This window comes from Marmota marmota, unplaced genomic scaffold (assembly GCF_001458135.2).
Source record: "Marmota marmota marmota unplaced genomic scaffold, marMar, whole genome shotgun sequence".
In the NCBI taxonomy this organism is placed as follows: Eukaryota; Metazoa; Chordata; class Mammalia; order Rodentia; family Sciuridae; genus Marmota; species Marmota marmota.
This window is the reverse complement of record NW_026000016.1, coordinates 46,800,164-46,819,318: the sequence shown is the minus strand read 5'-3', so window position 1 is coordinate 46,819,318 and position 19,155 is coordinate 46,800,164. Positions and strand designations below refer to the sequence as shown.

General features: G+C 47.9%; 1 protein-coding gene and 1 long non-coding RNA gene across 2 annotated transcripts; one reads left to right on the top strand and one right to left on the bottom strand.

The window, feature by feature from the left end:
- Positions 1–8,978: 8,978 nt before the first annotated feature.
- On the bottom strand, positions 8,979–12,905 carry Btg2 (BTG anti-proliferation factor 2). Its single transcript, XM_015483870.2, has 2 exons — positions 12,651–12,905; positions 8,979–11,413 (listed from the first exon to the last, which is right to left on the bottom strand). Exons 1-2 carry the CDS (start codon positions 12,790–12,792, stop codon positions 11,079–11,081), a joined length of 477 nt encoding a protein of 158 aa, XP_015339356.1. The 5' UTR covers positions 12,793–12,905; the 3' UTR covers positions 8,979–11,078.
- Positions 12,906–12,995: 90 nt separating this feature from the next.
- Positions 12,996–16,771, top strand: LOC107140694. The gene is made up of 3 exons (XR_001503313.2): positions 12,996–13,257; positions 14,592–14,703; positions 16,429–16,771. It is a non-coding gene; the product is annotated as an uncharacterized LOC107140694 (long non-coding RNA).
- The last annotated feature ends 2,384 nt before the right edge of the window (positions 16,772–19,155 follow it).

The window sequence follows — 19,155 nt, the reverse complement described above, 5'->3', positions numbered from 1 at the left end:
GGGGTAACCCACACTTTAGACCCTGACCCCTCACTTTTCCCCCTGGACAGGAAAACTGCTGTTGGGAGCTTCTGGGCATCTAGCTTGTGAAATGACCCCTCCCATCTGACACAACAGCAGCCCCCGCTGGCTGGGAAACCTCTTCCTCCCTGGCCTGTTACTGTTTACACGCTCTGGGAAAGGCAGGTGTCAGGAGGCAGCTGCTGCTTGTGGTCGGTTCTCCCCAGATACAAGAGCAGAGCCTTCCCACATGGGCTGCCATTGGCTGACAGGCAGCCAGTGCAGACTCCCTCTCCCCACCCTCAGCTGCCCCAGCCAGCAAATAAAGAGGGTACAGGAAACACCTGGAGGGGAGGGCAGCTGGCAAAGGAACCCTATGCCCAAGAGAAGAAAGGGTTTGTGGGGAGCTGGGGGAGGGGGCCAGGCCCTTAATTACACTTTTCTTGGCATCCACCAGCTGCTAATAACTAACAGATGAGTTGCTCAAGTGTGCTATTGCTCCCCCAAACACACACACACACACACACAGTAAAACACCAGTCGCGGTGCCAAGAGGAGAGAAGAGAGATCATACAGGAAAGATCCTTCAGGGGGCTTTTGCCTCCTCACCTGCAGCCCCTCAGCCGCAGATTCTGAGCCACTTTGAACCAAGTAAAGTTAAACCCATGGCTGAAGCATGAAAATAGAATCTTGAGGGATGCATCTGCCCTTATTTTTGTTTTTTGTACTGGGGATTGAAGCCAGGGGTGCTTTGCCACTGAGCCACATCCCCAGCCCTTTTTATTTCGAGACAGGGTTTCACTGAGTTGCATAAGGCCTCATTAAGTTGCTGAGGCTGGCCTGGAAATTTTGATCCTCCTGCCTCAGCTTCCCAAGGATAACAGGCGTGCATCACCATGTCTAGCACCTCAGCTCTCATTCTATGAAAGCTCCTTCCATGAATAAGTCTTCATTTATTTTCAGTTTTACTTATCTAGCTCTTCATTCATATCTACCTATTGATTGCATATTATCTCAAGTTCTTGTGGTTCCAGGTGGAACAGTCTTAATCTAGAAGATCAAAGGAAGTCGGCTATCAGCATCCACCCAGAACATGCTGGCTCCTGTGCAATGCAGGCGGGCTCCGTTTAGAAGGCTCCCTCACTCCTTCTTTGGAAACTCCCCAAAGGGGCACTTTCCCTTTTAGATCCAGAGTGGGAGGCTGGGGTTGCAGTAAGGAAGGGCTCACCTGTGGGCACACCATAGGTTGCTCAACCCGTACTTTTGCATTCAACTGCTGGTGTACCGGGGCCTGCTCTGCACCATGTAGTGAACAAGCATGTGGGAAATAGAAGACAATGGTTCCTGCTATGGAGGCACACAGTGCAGCCATTAGAGAGGGGATCCAAGCCTTCAGAGCCACCAGACATGAATCCAATGCAATTTAAGATGTGCTGACTATATTTGTTATAAAACTGTGAACATTAATGAAGTGTATAAATCATTAAGAGACTGGAATAAGAAATATGTAATGACTGTGTGAGCACTTTAAAGCCATATGTATGTAGGTTGAAAAGCCCTGAGGTGCCAGGTATGGTGGTGCACACCTGCAATCCCAGCAACTCTGGAGGTTGAGGCAGTAGGATCACAAGTTCAAAGCCAGCCTCAGCAACTTGTCAAGGGCCTAAGCAAATTAGCAAGACCCTATCTCAAAATAAAAAATAAAAAGGGCCGGGGATGTGGCTCAGGGGTTAAGCACCTCTAAATTCAATCCCTGGTACCAGAAAAGAAAAATAAGAGCCCTGAGGTAAGAATGTGCACAAACAAGACAAAAGGAATAATTTCTCAAAGAGGCAGCAGGGGAAGGGAAACACAGAGACTCTGGAAAGAGAAACATCTGGGCTTTACACCTGTCCCCACCCCTCCCTCTACTAGTCACGGGTGCTTTGTTTTCCTCTTCTGTGTCTTTGAGGTCACAATATCTCCATGAGCTCATAGGATGTGAAGATGCCAGGCAGAGCACCTGAAATAGTGAGTGGTCAGCACACAGTAGGTGCTCAAGTCTTTAAAAAGTAACTCTGTACCATGCAAGGAAAGGTGAACAAGAGAAAATGTGACAAAGGTGAACAAAGAAAAAATGTGACAGGTCCTGGCATGGCTTGACTTTGGAGAGATTGGGAGCACCTTGGATTTCCATCTTAAGGAGCCAGAACGGAGCAAAAGAAATCAATCACAAGCAGCAGAAATGGAATGAGGAAAATGGACTTACAGTTGTCCCAGGATGCAGTCTAAGTTGGAGGTGGAGGAGGAAGGCACTGGGGAGGCTGGAGAAGGCTATTAGAACATTCCAAGCGCAACAGGGACAGGACCCGGATTAGGTGCTGGCCAGAAAGAGAAGTATCAGAGTTTTGTGGGTTTGTTTCCATTCCATCTAGAACTGAAAATTGAATGGTGAGAGATGATTTAGCACAAATGATTCATTGTACAGATTAGAAAACTGAGGCTCAGAAAGGGAAGGACTGGTCCAAGATGTTAAAGGCTGCATTACTAAGTTATTGTTGGCCCTGAAACTAGGCCCCCTATTTGCCAACTCCTGTGTCCACCTTGCAGCCAGCCTCCAAATCAACATTGGGAGGAAGGATTTTTGTGAAAAAGGATCAGCATTTCATAGCTACAGTATCTATTCCTGTCTCCAAGGCCACAATCAGAGCTCTTTCCTGGCAAGGTCCAGCCTTCTCTCTGGGTGATTACCCTCTGGGTAAACCCACTTAGGGAGTTAATTGATAACTAAGTCTCTCTCTGGAATTATGGAATTATTATTTAGAATGTGTCCACCCTTCTAAGTGACATTTACATTTCAATGGCAGGTGCCTTAAAGTCCTAAGAGCCTGCAAGGACTGTTTTCTTAAGAAGGTGCAATTAAGCCTGGCAAAATGATGCATACCTTGTGATCTCAGCAACTCAGGAGACTGGGACAGGAGGATCACAAGTTCAAGACCAGCCCCAGCAACTTAACAAGACCTCATCTCAAAAAAAAAAAAAAAAAAAAAAGGATAAATTTTAAAAATAGAAATAAAAACTAAAATAGGATTGGGGATGTAGCTCAGTGGTAGAGTGCCCCTGGGTTCAATCCCCAAGGCCACCGGGGGAAAAAAAGTGCAATCATAGACTACTAGTGAATACCAGCAGTTTTGAGCTGGAGGTCACAGGCCAATCCTGAATGAACTTGAATTCTTTCTTCTACAATCTGATCTAAATCCTTTTCATCTACCAGCCTCCACTCTCCATGACCTTGACATTCGTTCATTTGACCAGACCTACTAAAGATCAGACACTTTCTAAGGATAAGACACAGCTCAGGCGAGGTCCTGACCTATATTGGAGCTGTAGATTAAGGATTGTAAGGAATAGGACACAGGTAAGAACTGAGCATTATGGGAAACCACGGGAAGTCCACCTATCACAATCTTTGAAGGAAAATGTTATTGAAAAATTGCCTGGAAGAGATGGTCTGAAATCTTGAAGACAAGATTTAACCAGGCAAAATCGGTAGGTAAGAGGGGTCAGGGAACTCCTGAAGCAAAGACCCAATGACTGCAGTCCCAAGCATGGGTTAACAGGTACCAGTCCAGGGTGGGAGGGCTGCTTGTCTAATCCTCTAATACTCAAGCAGAGGCCCCTTGTGTATCCTCAGTTCCACCAGGTACATGCCAGAATGCACCTTCCTAGACATCACAGCCATGACAGCATGTCACAATATCCTCAGGACAAAACCTCACTCCTAGTGTGGGGTGGAGAAGGGACATTTTTGCCCCCATTCCTGCACGCATCAGAGATCACACATTTAGGGACCTATTCAGATAAATGTTTTGTTTGTTTGTATGTTTGTTTGATATTGGGGATTGAACCCAGGGGTGCTTTACCACCAAACCACATCCCCAGCCCTTTTTATTTTTAATTTTGAGATAGGGTCTCACTGAGTGGCTAAGGCTGTCCTCGAACTTGCAATCCTCCTGCCTTCGGCTCCGTAATAGCTGAGATTACAGGTGGGCGGCACTGCACCTGGCTACTATTTTTTAAAAAACACAAAATCCAATGTGGAACACTTTTAAAAACTTAGTTTCCATCATTAGGATTTGGGGAGGTATCAAATAAATGTCTGCATTTCAGATTTCTCTTGAAAAATTGCAATATCCTGGGATATGGTCTGCCATGATGACAGGGGGTCAGAGCTATGGAGCTGAAGCACTTTTCAGAAAAACTATGAGCTCACTTCCAGGTTTATTGCATCCTCTGTCCAGCTGTCTTCACTCTTGTGCTGCTGGGTCCCATGTCTCTCTCAGGGTACCCACTGGACTTTAAATGGCCCCTCCCTGAGGGTGCTGGTAAATAAAGTAGTTCTGGCTGCAACCAACCCACCTATTACCTCCTCTTATCTGATGTGCTCTAGGCAGCCTGTCCGGTTTACTGGACAAGGGTTGAATTAAGACCCGCCCTTGTTTGTGGAACTGGGGGTGGGGAGCAGTAAAGCCAGGCTTCAGCAGGGAACCAAATAACTTGGTGTTTGGGAACCAGCCTCCTATCAAAACAGGGAAGAGGATTCACTTGCTGCACAACTAGGTAGCCTCTTAGACAGAGTTCCAACATTTTTCTTGCCAGCCCTGCAGATAAATGGTATGGAGAGGCCAGAGAGCTGGGCTTGCCTTTCTCCCCTTTTTCATTTATTTCTCTTCTGGGAAGAGATCTATTTGTGGGATGTGATCCCATAGATAGGCAGAGCTGAAGCCAGAAGTTGCTAGTGGAGAAATCCTCTCCCCACCCATTTTATGTGGACCTGAGCACGTAGCCCAGTTTGGTATTAATCCACAAGCCTACCAGCAGAGCCAGCAGAGCCAAGAGGTCAGGTGCCTCAGGAGGACACTGTACATTTCCACAAGAAGGACAGAGATCAGTAGTGATCAGTTAACTTTCTTTCAGCAGGCACTTACAGAGTTACTACTACAGGCGACATACGACACTAGCAAGAGCTTTCTGACTGTGAACATTTTGAAACAAAGAACTGAAGAATCATTTTTCTAGAGGAGAGGCCACCAGCTGCTTGGATGGTGTTAACTGCAACCATTCTTGAAGGTGTTAGTAGGAACTATTACTCTATTTATTTATTTGGGTGCTGGACCTTGTTTTACCACTAAGTCACAACTCTCATCCCTATTAGGTTTAGTAATGGTTTTCTTCCAGTTATCCACAGCCATACATCCTTCATCTCAGGACCAGTTCAGAGCCATTGAGGAAATGAGGTTAACTTCTCTCTGGAGCAATAGTTTGCATTTATTGACACTTAATGTGCCAGGGGGTTAGGAATGTGATACAGCACTTGCCCAGCATGCTCAAGACCCTAAGTTTGGTCTCCAGCACCATAAAAAACCAATAAACTAAAGCCAAAGGGCTAGAACTAGTCTAGGTAGTTTATGGATATCATTTAATCTTTACAACATTTTGAAATGGGTCCCTTTCTCAGTCCCATCTTACACCTGGAGAAACTGAGGCCCGGTTAGTGACATGCCCCAGGTTGCTCAGCAAGGTGGTAGAGCTGTGATGGACCCTCGCAGGCTGCTCCACCAGAGCCTGGGGTCCTGACCTCCTGCAGGGTTGCCTCACTGAGCCTGGAGACTGAAAGCTTAGCAGGCAGGAGTCTGACCCGAGATTATTCCTCCCTTTTCCAGCCCAAATGACTTTCCAGTTGGACTAATTAAAAAGAATGATAATAATGGTGCTAAAATGCCCTCCAGGACTGCCCAGATAATGGGGATGATTTAGACTCAAAAGCTGAGGGAAAGGACAGAGGTCATTTCCATTAATTCAACCTCTCAGTTTCTAAGAGAGTAAAAGCTGGAGTGAGGGTTCAAACTCAGACAGCTAGTTGGGGGAATGAACCTGGACCCCACGCCATACATTCTCCCAGCCTCAAACTCTGCCACACTTCATTAAGCCAGGGATGCTGGTGCCGGCCTGGAGGCACGGAGCTTGAGTCTCCACTATCTTTCCTCACCAAAGGCCACTATAGCAGCCCATGCTAGACCTGAAGAGGTGGTTTCTTCTTTCTAGGGCTTGTTTGTTGCAGCATCAAGGACTTCCCCACCCAAAACTCTTTAACAGGAACTAGGATGGGCTCTTAATCTGCAGCTGCCAGGACCTTGTCTATGCTCTCTGGGGAAGTGCATTATCATGCCCCAACAGCTGAGTGAACAGGGGTTGCCAGCTGACACTGTTTACCCTGTAGGAAGTCTGAAGCAGAACAGACCAACCTAGACCTAGTCCCTGAACACAGGAAAGCCACCACCTGCTACTCCTCAAGCAGTCCCAGGGCCATGCCCCGTCTATGCCAGCTGGCCAAGAGGTACTGTCTGCCCCTACTGACCCTGATTAGATCTAAAATAAATAACACATTGGTCACAGAACCCTGTCATGTAAATTGAGGAACTATCAGTCTGCCAAGATCCTAAAGCAATCCCAAGACAAATCTGCCACGGAAGATACAGAGGGTGAGATATCCCCTCAACCTCCAGACAACCTTCCCTGAATTTTAGGCTTCCACTGAACAATGAAATGTTCTTCATTACTGGGCCTCTTAGGAAACAAGAAGAAGGAATCAGGCACAGTGACACACACCTGTAATCCCAGTATCTTGGGAGGCTGAGGCAAGAGGATCACAAGTTCTAAATCAGCCTCAGCAACTTAGTGAGACCCTAAGCAATTTAGCAAGACCCTGTCTCAAAATTAAAAAGGGTTGGGGATGTGGCTAAGTGGTTAAGTGCCCCTGAGTTTAATCCCTGTTGGAGGGGGGAGCAAGATGGAGGCTGACTTTGTACTAAACTTTGTACCCCAAAATAATAGCACACCAAGATGGGCAAAACTTACTAGTCTCTAACCTTGTCCTTACATCCAAAAATGAATACCTAGGATATCTGTATTAGAAGCTACAAATTAAAAGAGGCTGTTCCTTGAAATAGCAGCCCCTTGAGCCAGATGCAGTGGTGAAAGCCTGTAATCCCAGCAATTTGGGATATGAAGGTAGGAGGGTCAAAAGTTCAAGGCCAGCCTCTGCAACTTAGTGAGAACCTGTATTAAAATAAAAGAGCTGGGGATTTAGCTCAGTGGCAAAGTATCCTTGGGTTCAATCCCTAATACCAAAATAAATAAAAAATGCAAAATAAATTAACAACAGCCCCTTGATATGAGTGGACCCCCTATTTTATTTACGACACAGATGTCCTGGCCTGCTCCATCCCCAGCCCTTGCTCTCCTACTATTCTCATCCTACATAAGCACCACACCCAGCTCTCCTAATCTACCTCTGACCTAGCACACTAGGACAAGCCACATGTTTGCCTCTGAGGGCCACAAAGGTATGAAATGAAATGTGGATGGGGTGGCACTGGTCATGAATGAAGATGCTTAAAATTCAGTTTAAACACAGCCCATTTTTGTTTGAGGCTGAGGCAGGAGAATCAAATTTGCAGCCAGCCTCAGCAAATTAGCAAGGCCCTAAGCAGGTTAATGAGAATCCTGTCACTAAATTAAAAAAATAAAAAGGGATGGGGGTGTAGCTCTCTGGTGAAGCATCCTCTCGGTTCAATCCCCAATACCAATAAAACAAAATAAAATGCAACCCATATTTGGCCAAGAAAAAACTAGCCCAGGTCAAAAATGTGCCTGTAACCTCAGCAGGAACTGGGGCCTGTGTCAAAACCTCACAGGATGATAGACTGTTCTCATTTCCACGTATAGCTCCTATGCCTATGGCCACAGGGAATTATAAATTGTTAACAAACCCTTGGCTCTCGCATCAGCTATGCATCAGAAGTGGCCGTTCTTTAGCTAACTCGTGGCATTGGCAATCTGCCACGTTTGGCTCCAGTGCATGGATTCCTAGGCCCAACTGCTCTTGTCTAATTAGGCAAGAATGGCAGGTAGCAAATGGCAGCTGCAAAGATGTGGTCATTCCCAGAGCCTTTACTGGGAACTGCAAACAATCCTGCCCACCCCCATGATCGCCACCCCTCATCCATAAGATAGGCAATGTCTTATTCATTTTTAATATTTTCAGGGCTGCTTAGGACTTACTGACAATAGTTATGTGGCTCAGAATATTCAGGGGATGGGTTCTAGGAGCCCCTGCAGATACCAAGATTCATGAATGTTCAAGTCTCCTATATAAAATGGCATAGTATTTCTAAGGAACCTAAACATATCCTCTGTATACTTTAAATCATCTCTAGATTACTTATAACACCTAATACAACGTTTAAGTGCTATGTATAATTGTTACACTGCATTGTTTAGGGAATGGCAAGGAAAACATGTCTGTACATGTCCAGTGCAGATGCAGTCACCATAGGTCTAACTACATAGTACATGAAGCAGATGTGAAGCAAACGATGCCTGAACAAGTACTAGAGACTGAAGATCTAAGAAAATGGGGAGAGGTTAGAGCAGGACGGGCCTACACGTCATGGACTCAGCATCATACATATCATGTGGCAAATTCAAGTACTGATTTTGGAACATTCTGGAATTTTTTTTTCTGATTAATTTCAAGCTGTGATTGAATCCGTGGATGCGGAATCCAGATATGAATGGCTGACTGTGCATTTGCTGAATAAATGACCAAATGAAACTAAGGACTACCAAGAACTAGAGGCATAAGATGGAGACTGGCTAGACTAAGGAATGTTCAGACCAGAAGGACCCTGTTTCTTCTAGTGTTTTCTCATGGGATTGTGAGGGTACACACGAAAGATGGGAAGGAAGGAGCTACTTCCCAGGAAAGAGATGCTTGGAAATGGCCTAACTGCACACCTAGGCTTTCTTTTTATTCCGTCTACATGCTGCACGTTTTCTCAATGCAACTGAAGAGAAATATGAAGAAACATAAAGGACTTGGACCTGAGAAGGAAATGAAAATCTGTGTGGCAATTTTACCTTCTCTACACCACAGGTCTTTATCTGCTACATTTTTATTGAAGTAACAAAAAAAAGTGTACATTTGTCCATAAAGCTATACATTCTTCCATATAAAAACACTATTATACAATTAGTAACCTTTGTCTTTTCTGTCTGAATAGCTTACAAATGCACTATTATTATTTTTACTTAATAGGAGAGACAGGTCTGCTCAACAGTCCAGCTCCAGATTGGGGTGGGAGGGTTGTTTTTAAAGTGAACATCAACAAGAAAAGAGAGAAAAGTGTGAGACCAAGAGGCTGCTTCTAAAAAGGCAGGGACCTGTTTGCAGACAAGATGCAAGAACACAATCTGCAGTGATTCACAGCTTTGTTCCAACCCACAGGCCAGAAAATAGCTCTTGGGTCTATGGGCTGAGTTAACTTTAAAGCAATAAAGACTGGAAGCAGCGCCTGGCAAGGCAGCAGAAAGCTGGAGTGGAAAGGCAGGAATGAGTAGGGAGAGTGTTTGGTAAATAGCACCTTTGAGTTAAAATTGAATAGTTAAATTCAGGGAAGGGGATTAGCAGGCAGTCTGGAGGGAAGCATGGGATAGAGGAAGGGAAAGGGGGAACGGGAATCTTCATGAAGGGGCAACAGCAGGAGGAAACCAGGTTGACCAGATGCTCTAGCTCTGTCCTTAAGGTGATTCGATTTGGGAAACTTGAGGTCTTCTGAGGAGCCCTCCTTAATCACTGAGAAACTGAAGGGAAGAGATTTTTTCCCCGTACAGTTTTCCATTTTTCTCCAACCCAGAAAAGTAAATATTGCACAAGTCTACAGACGAATTTGGATTTTACTATGAGGCAACAAATTCTCCCACAGGTGCTCTGAGCACCAGGGAGAAAAAAATGCCCAAGGTTTGGCTTTTAGTGTCAGCCCTGCAAGAATACCAAGTAGTCCTGCAGAGCACGGGCATCCTCCCCTTCAGCTGAGGAGAGGGGAGGGATGGTTCTCTAAACCTACCAGGGTACCAGGTGTTATGAGCCAGTTCTCCAAAGCCTCCTGGGGCATATTGCACAGTGATTGAGAACTCTTGTCCTAGAAAATAGGATAGCCCGTGACCCAACCAGAAGGGGAGAGGACAGGAGGGCAAGAGAGGAGTGTTGTGCTTTAAAAAAGGCAGTATTGAAAGGACCTGAAGTTCCCTGTAGCTTTTGAGCCACCTTTCAAAGGAATAATTGTAGCAGCATCAGGACTCTCATGTGGTTCCAAAAAGAAGGGTTTTGGCCAAAAAACATCCCCAGTGGATACTCTTTGGGTCCCAAAATTCCATTGCAAATCACCCCAAATCATTTACCACACATACACACAAAGCAGCACACAGCAAAGCAAAGGTTTTGTGCAGAGTTCCCTTCCATCCTAACCCCAAAGACCTCCAACCCTAGCCTTAGCATCCCCTCCCGAGGGAGAGAGAAAAAAAAAAAAAAAAGCTTTAGATTCCTAGCTGGGAAACAACCTCTACAGGCCCCAAGGGTAGAATCAGAAAGGAGTCATGATTTCTGAGAAAAGCTGCTTAGGACAGAAGGAATAAGGAGAGGCCTTTTCACTCTGCCCAGATCTCATTAGAAAAATAAGACATTAGGCAACATAGTATTATCAAAGTCCTGGCTTGAAGGCCCATGAGAGAGAGGAACCAGGAATTCAGGTGACCCAGCTGGGAGGAGAGGTTTTAAATGTCTCCCTGCAGGGCAGATCCTGACCTCTCATTCACAGGTGCTAATCTTGCTTGCTCCCTCTTCTACCTCCTGGGATGCCACCAAGCTTCTCCCTCACCTTGGCTAGGTCTACCCCCCAACCACTCCCCTCCCATAAGCAGACACTGGCTCACAGACTCAAACACACAACAGTTATCTCCAAAGGCACCTGGGGAGGCCACTTCCAAGCAGCTCCCTTTAAGGATTTTTTTCTTTTAAAAAATCTTTTGTTTTTTTTTTCTCCTCTTTTCTTAAAAAAAAAATAATATTTTATATATATATATATATATATATAAATAGCTCTTCATTTAAAAATACAGTTCCCCAGGTTGAGGTATGCGGTGGCCTGTTGTCATGGCGAATGAGTACAGTAGAGTGCCGGGGTGGGGGCAGCAGGGATCTAGCTGGAGACCGCCATCACGTAGTTCTTGGAAGGGCTGCTCCTGCCCAGCATCATTTGGTTTTTGCAGGTGAGAAGGCCGTAGGAGGCAGCCACCGAAGGCTCCTCATACAGGACACAGATGGAGCCATCCTCTCCTATGCGATAGGACACCTCGTAAGGGTCCACCCACAAGGTCAACTCGCTGGGCAGCAGGCTATGCAACTGGGGCTGGCTGAGTCCAATCTGACTGGCCACCTTGCTGATGATGGGGTCCATCTTGTGGTTGATGCGAATGCAGCGGTAGCCAGAGCCTTTGGATGGCTTTTCTGGAAACCAGTGGTGTTTGTAGTGCTCTGTGGAGAGGGAAGAGAGAGATGCCTGGTTAGAGTTGCTGGGTGGTAGATATTACGAGCTGGGAAAGTGGGTGAAGGGACAGGAGGAGAGGAAGGGGGCCAGTGGCAATTTCAAGTAAGAGAGGTAGTTTCTCTTATGTTCTGAGAGACCCCTTAGCCGCTCCCAGGTCAGGGGTGTATGTGCTAAAAGAGGATCCCAGAGCTCTAGAATACTCTCCAATGGCCAAATGTATTGCTTTTGGCACACCCCCAGTATAAGGAAGGAAGGGTGTGACTGGGCTGGCAAGTCCAGGCAGGGTCTACAGGACCTGTGTGTGAGCAGAAGTTTCAGAGCCACAAAAGCTATCAACATTGTGAGGCCTACAACAAGATCTCCGGCCCCCATCCTGTGCCCAGTGGGCCCCATGCCTCCTTCAGAAGAGTCACACATCCTTAGCAGTGGCCGGGGGGAGTAAAAAAATGGATTGTTTTGACGAAGCAGCTGTGTTTGGCAGAAGGCAGGTCCTGTGCGGGCACGTTCACAGATGACTATCTCTGTCTAAGACCGCCAGCCAACAGGCTAGAAACAGCTGGGAGGTAGGTCTCTCCCCAGCCAGCCAGAGGCTGCTTATCTCTACTCAACCTCTCAGTCTCACGCCCGCCTCCCCAACACAACAGGGCCTGGAGCAGTTACTAGCTACAATAGAAGGCAGATGGCTAAGAGGGACCAAAGAGAAATACAAAGAGGGCCCAGATTCTAACTTCGAGGAAGTTAACAACCGGCAGACCAGACAGGCCCAGCGAAGGCCCGCAGGGCCCAAAGCGTGGCTGGGCCTCCAAGTTGTTAAGAAGGCTTAATTATGCATAAGGACCCCTCGGTTGGGGGGGGCTTCATCGCCCGCAGCACCCCTGGAGGGTTCTCCAGGTCTCAAGGGTCCAGTGAGGGAAATGAACCTTCACTCAGACCGCAGGTTTCCCTTCTTCCGGGTAGAGCCAGAGACTTGGGATAGCACTCCAGGAAAGGGTCTTCGCCCCGGGGACGTGGAGGGGCGCGCTCCATCGGAACCACCTCAGGCCAAGTCCCAAGCTCAGAGCCAGGGAGGGGAGACCAGACCCAGGAGACAGGCAGCTGTGTCGGGGAGGGACAACCGAATCCTGGAGCCGCTCCTTTGGGGGTCCTGACGCGGGAGGGGGAAAGACGCCCCAGGCAGGGAAGAGATCGATCCCCTGTGACGCCAGCCCCTCCGTCGGTGCTCACCTGTTAGTGCCTCCTGGAGCGCCCCACTGAAAACCTTAAGTCTCTGCTCGCTCACGCAGCCCCGGGTCCTCAAGAGGCTGGAGAGGAAGCCCACGGCGGCGGCGATCTCCGGGAGCATGTCGGTGCTCTTCCCGTGGCTCATGTCCTGCGCGGCTCGGGGAGCAGGGAGAGGTCTCTCGTGGGAAGTGCCAGTTCTCCGAGATCCGCTCGCCGGGCCCAGGCTCAGGCTCTGCCCGGACTTTCCCCAGACCGCGCCTTTCATACTGTTCGCGGAGGTGGGGGAGCCGACGGCGGCGCCCATTGGCCACCGCCAGCGGATGGGGGCGGGNTCCTGCCCCTCCCCTCATTCCGCCGCTTCCTTCCTCTTCGCAGACCCAGGCGTTTGTAAACGCTGGTATTGGCTCCTCGCGGGAGGGAAGCCGGCCTCAGGTTTCCTTCTCCACCCTCACAGCCCTCCGCCGTCACGGGCACTCTCGGTGTCGTCGGTTGAATGGAGCCACTTCCAATCCCCGTCCTAACACAAGATCGGGCACACACAGATGCCCATATTTGTTCAAGGAGTCAAACCCAGCGGCCTGCGTAAATTCCGGTTTTCCTTGAAACCCAGGTGACCCTCTGGCCACTCCTAGAAGCCGTCTTCTGGTCCATCCCCTGACACAGTGCCCCAGCCTTCTCTGCCTCCCTCCCTCCTGTGCCACCTCTGGATCCCTCCCTGTCCTTTCCCCCCCTCCATCTCCTCCTCTTCCTTTTTCTCCCCTTTCCTTCCCCAGGGAGATCCTATTCACACAGACCCTTTTGATCTTGACTTTTCTACAGTGGACCTTCATTTCTACCGAGTTGTGTTCTTCCATCTTGCTCCTCTTCCCACCTGATCTGTCCCTCCCTGTGAATGTCCTCAAACAGACTCCCTTCCTGATCTTCATTTCTGCCAGAGATGCCTGCCATTTTTCTAGTCATTGCACCCAGGGAACTCAGACCTGTTTTTAGCTTCCCCCTTACTTCATTTCTCAGACCCCATCCCAGAATGGGTTGCTTCTTCATACCTAGATGATGGCAGTGGACTCTGTCCAGTCCCATCCACAAACCTTCCTCCTCTCCATTGGTAGAGTGGCCTTCCTGAAGAATTGTACAGACTTGCTCTTCTCTTTGTTCTATCATCTGAGACAACTTCTCTCCCATTTCTCCACTACATTAAGTTTGCACTCCTTACCCAATAATTAAGACCTTCTGTAATTTAACCCCACTTGCTTTTTTAGGTTACTGCTACTTTATGCTCTAGTTCACTGTCCTATAAGTATCACAGCCCAGATGCCTCAGCATTCTGCCCATGATCCCCATCTTTGAGCTGGGTCCCCATGCCATGCATGTCTGAACACTCCTGGCCCTCCTGCATCATGGCTCACATCCTTATCTCCTGGATACCTCTCTGCCACCTTCCACTAGTTTTTTGTTTGGGTTTGATTTGGTTGGTTTTGTTTTATGTTTTTTGCTACTATAGATTGAACCCGAGTGATGCTCTGTCACTGAGCTACATTTCCAGCCCTTTTTACTTTTTATTTTGAGACACTGTTTTGCTAAATTGATGAGGCTGGTCTTGAACTTTCAATCTTCCTGGCCCAGCCTCCTGAGTTGCTGAGATTACAGGCACGACACCTGTTGTTGACATCTTGTCCCAACAACAGTTTTAAACTTATTTGGAAACAGGTTATGATGCTCCTAAATCCCATATTTTCAGAACAATTCAGATTTCAAATATTATTCTCCACTGCTTCATATAACTAATCAAAATGCCCTGGAATTCTAACATTGTCACATTAAACACATCCTTTAGATGGCTTCTTCACTAACTCCTCCCCACAAAATTGGCTTAGGCCAGATGAGACTATTACCTTTGTTTACTAAGGGGGAAGTTTTTTTTGTTTGTTTTTGTTTTTTAAACAGGAAACAGCACTGAATGGGAAAAGATAACCTAGAGGTGCATCAAACCAAAGAGACAGGTGTCATCAAGTCCGGATTTGACCAATGTTAACCACCAAGGAAGTCAACAAAATAGGTCAGAGTATAAGCATCTGTACAGGATTGTTCAGGACAGAAATCTGGATTCACTTAACATCTTCCTGGATGTGTCTTTGACCAGGATCTTGTGTTCCTGGCCTGACATCCCACATCCAGAATTAATGGAAAGGTTCGGGATGTAGCTCAGTGGTGAAGCGCATGACTTGCCTGCAGGAAGCCCTGGGTTCAATCCCCAGCTGTAAAAAAAAAAAGGCAGAAGTCATGGGGGGGGGGAATGTTTTTTTGTTTTTTTTTTTTTTTTTACAAACCATGACCTATTTTTGCCTTAGGAAATAGATTTTTCTGTGTTTATGTAAACGTTTATATCAATCACTAGGCCACACAGTGAGTTCTCAGTAGAGTCAGGACTGGACAAAATTTGCTGCCTACATATATGATGTCCTTTTTTGTTTTAGGCCACAGAATTCCTGGGCTCTTGTTACCATAGCCCAAGCTCCCATGTGGGCCCACAGAGCTGCCATTCCATATGATGATGCAGTGAATGGGGCAATAGCCCAAATGTGGGGGACAAGAGCAGGAAGATCATAAACCCCATCTCCATACCCATAGGTCAGGACATCTCAGGTCCTCATTTAAAGTTTCTGAACTTTGTATAAGGCAGAGATAACCCAAAAGAACCAGAGGCGGCTCCTCCTCCTCCTCCTCCTCCTCCTCCTCTCCTTCTCCTTCTATACCTGGGATTGAACCACCAAGCCACATCCCCAGCCCTTTTTTATGTTGAGACAGGATTTCACTAAGTTGCTGAGGCTGGCCACAAACTTGTGATCCTCCTGCCTGAGCCTCCTGAGTTGCTGTGATTACAAGCAAGTGCCACTGCACCAGGCTTCTTCTTTTCTTTCTACACACAAATTCAGGAAGAGGAAGGTTTATTTACCCCACACCCAAAGTTCCAAGTTGTAGGTGGACACAAAACCTTTATTTTATTTTTATGTGGTGCTGAGGATTGAACCCAGTGCTCAATAATGCTAGGCAAGCACTCTACCACTGAGCCACAACTCCAGCTCCTAGATTTCAATTTGTGCCTCATCTAGGTCATGAACTTGGATTTTATGTGACCCCAGACCCACTGACCCTTCTGGTCCTGTTTCCCCTCTTGCCCATTTGCAAGCCCACCTGTGTGAGCCACCCAAGAGTGGCCACAGCATTTCAAACTCTCCTCAGACCAAATTCCCACCCAGAAAACTGGGTCCCTTTCCGGGCCTCTACACTGTTCTTTCCTATGGAGATATCACTCTCGGGTCAGGAGCAACTAGATCATTGTATGGGATTTCTGTCTTCCCCAGAGCCCTGTAGGGTACATGGGGACATGACTTGGTTGCAAAGCTTACCCCCTAGTTTTCTGACCGCCTGAGGTAGAATGAGGCAGATCTATAGGCAGAGGCTAGGCTGAGATATTCTGGGAGAATTGACATCAGCTCTCCGGCACAGAACTGTGAGTGATGTTGGTCACTGTGTCGATCATTGTGGCTGGGGGGCAGTCAATCTATTTGAGTGAGTGTACATACTACAATGTGTCCACATGCTTTGAGCTTGGTGGATGGGAAGGAATATGGATATGTATTTGCAGATGTTAATATGTACTTTATGGGTGTCTGCTGAAGACCACCCTGTGCAATGTGGGTGTTTTGTGGGGTGTGCATTTTGGCATGGTACATCTGCATGTGGCTGCAGTAGATGTTAATTTGATCTTTCCTCTTTTCAGACATTATTGGTGATGACCTTGCTGTGTTGCCCAGAATTGATAAGAAATATCCCCCAGGGAGAACCAGAGGCCTCTTCATCACTTCCTAACCAGAATGAAAATACTACTAAGTTCATTCATAATTTTTCTGCATCAGGACCTCTTTTAGGCTTCCCTGTCACAAAGATGCAGCCAAGATTAACACTAAGCCACCTCGTGGGAGTTACTCTCAAGAATCAATAACTGGGGGTTGTGGCTGTGGCTTAGCCATAGCGCACTTGCCTGGCATGTATGAGGCACTGGGTTTGATTCTTAACACTGTGTATAAATAAATAAAATAAAAGTCTATCAACAACTAAAAAAAGAAGAAATTAAAAAAAAAAAAAGAATCAATAACGAGCCTGGCACAGTGGTACACACCTGTAATCCCAGGGACTCATGAGGCCGACGCAGGAGGATCCCACGTTCAAAGCCAGCCTCAGCAATTTAGGAAGGCCCTAACAATTTAACAAGACCTTGTCTCAAAATATAATATAAAAAGGGCTGGGGATGTGACTCAGTGGTTAAGCACCCCTGGGTCAATCCCTGGTACAAAAAAAAAAAAAAAAAAAAANGGAAGAGGAGGAGGAAGGAAGGAAGAGAGAGAAAGAGAGAGAAAAGGAGACCATGAGATGAAAAAAGATGCCCAAAGTCCCATGGCTTCGTAGAGAGACAGGGTGGAACTAGAACCTACCTCTGTCACCAAATCCAGTGCCCATCTTGTGACACTGGCTTCATGTATTCATTTCCTTTCTCAATAAGTATTTATTGGGCTCCCTTGGCTGAGACTGGTGGGCTCCGGAGTTGGTCTCAGCATTCAGAGCATCAAATTGGCGTGGGTGTTGGTGGGGTGCAGGAGCAGGAGATGGCTGCTTATGGATGTGGGCTAGGCCTGAGCCCAGGGTTTAGGATGAGCTCAGTTGCTCCCTTGGGTACTGATGCTTCCTCTGACAGTGGCAGGAGTTTGGGGTAAAAAGATAGACTGCAAGCCTCCCAGGGGCTGGATCTTCAGTCACTGAGGACTGGCCAGGGAGGGAGGAGGCCAAGGATGCAGGGCAAAATGGACCTCAGAGAATGATGTTCAAGAATAGGTGTCTGAGAACAGGACAGACTGGGTCCTTCCACCTAAACGTGAGGGTGTGGGGAATGGCGGTAAAACAGGTTCCCCTTGATAGGCTTCCAGGGACCCCGCCATGTTTTAGTTAATGCCAGACGGTGGAGAGAGTGCCTGCAGGGATGGGCCGTGGGAGTTGGAGCAGCAGAGGGCACCCATGCTGTGTGGAGGAGACATTCGCCTGCTGACTCTGGGAGTGCAGGAAGCAGCTGGGGGGATGGCATTGACTCCCTGACTGAACCTCAGAGATGAAAACTGAATTCAGGGTCCCAGCAAAGAATCACGACTCCAACTTGAGACCCAGCGTGTTGGAGAGGGCAGAGAAACAAATCAAGAAGCCACTTTTGCTCTCGGGGGCTAGCCACTGCCTTAAAGACTACAGGGTGAACTCCACATCTTGAGGCGACAGGGCCTCCAGGGATCCGTTGCTCAGGCTCCAAAGGCCTGCTTGGTGCTACCCAACCCCCCTTCCCCTTCTCATCTCTCTGTCCTATAGGTTCCCTCAGCTGGCTCCACAGCCACCGGGAGGGAGGTGCTGGAAAATGTCAGGAACTCATCAAGCTTGTATCAAGGTGGACTGCATGCCAGGCCCATGCAGGGAGGGCATCTGCTCACCCAGAGGCGGGCATTCCCCTGAGGGCTGCTTCTCACCTGTGCCCCACTAACCCACTAGAGTCTAGGCAGAGGAATTCCTAGGCAGAAGAATGTCCTGGGTTTCCTAGGAAGGAAGGCCGAAGGCACATGAGGGGACAGGGTGTGAATCAGAAATGTGGCAGGAGCTGGGGGAGGGGAGGAAGACACCAACAGATGGCCAGACCAGTACTTGGCTGGAAAGTTCCCTGGTCGTTTTTGCTTCTGTGACTCCCTATGTGTGTCATGGGAGCAAAAGGATGGACACTATCTGCTAAAAGTCTGTCATCCTGGAGTCCCCCCCACCCCCCGCCAAGAATGTGACCTCCCACACCTTCCCCCTGTGGGCCTTCTCCAATGGTACTAGAAGGTGTGACCGAAAGTGCCGGAAACTCAACAGGGGAACACATGGACTTGGGGACAGCAGCAGATCTGAAGCTGAATTTATTGCCTCTTTCCAAACTTAGAGGACAGACACGTTGTAAACCTCCTAATCCTCACTCCCAGGGGCCCAGGAAGAGCCCCCTTCATCTCCAGACAGAAAACAAGAGAAGAGGCCCTGAGACTGGTGGACTTTGCCCAGATGTTGCTTTGGCGGGGGCATAATAGGGCTAGGCCTCCTGGGGCTGTCTGGGGCAAACAGCTGTGATAGCCCAAGACCTCTGGGGGCAGGAGCTGGAGCCGGGAAGAAGACGGAGCCAGAAAGGCAGGCACAGGGAATCTGAGGCAGGGTACGGGGCTCCAGCCTGAGGTATTTCTTTACTGCACCATGCATGGGCTTAGGTCCAGGGAGGCCAAGGATTTGATCCATGTGGGTCAGGAAGGAGCCTGGAGAGGAGGAGAGATGGCCGGACTGGGAGTCACCTTCCCAAGCCTCAGTTGGCTTATCTGTAACAAGAGAGTGTCAGGCCAGGAGACTCAGCCGGGCTCTTCCTTCATCTGTTATCTGTGGTCTACATTGGCAA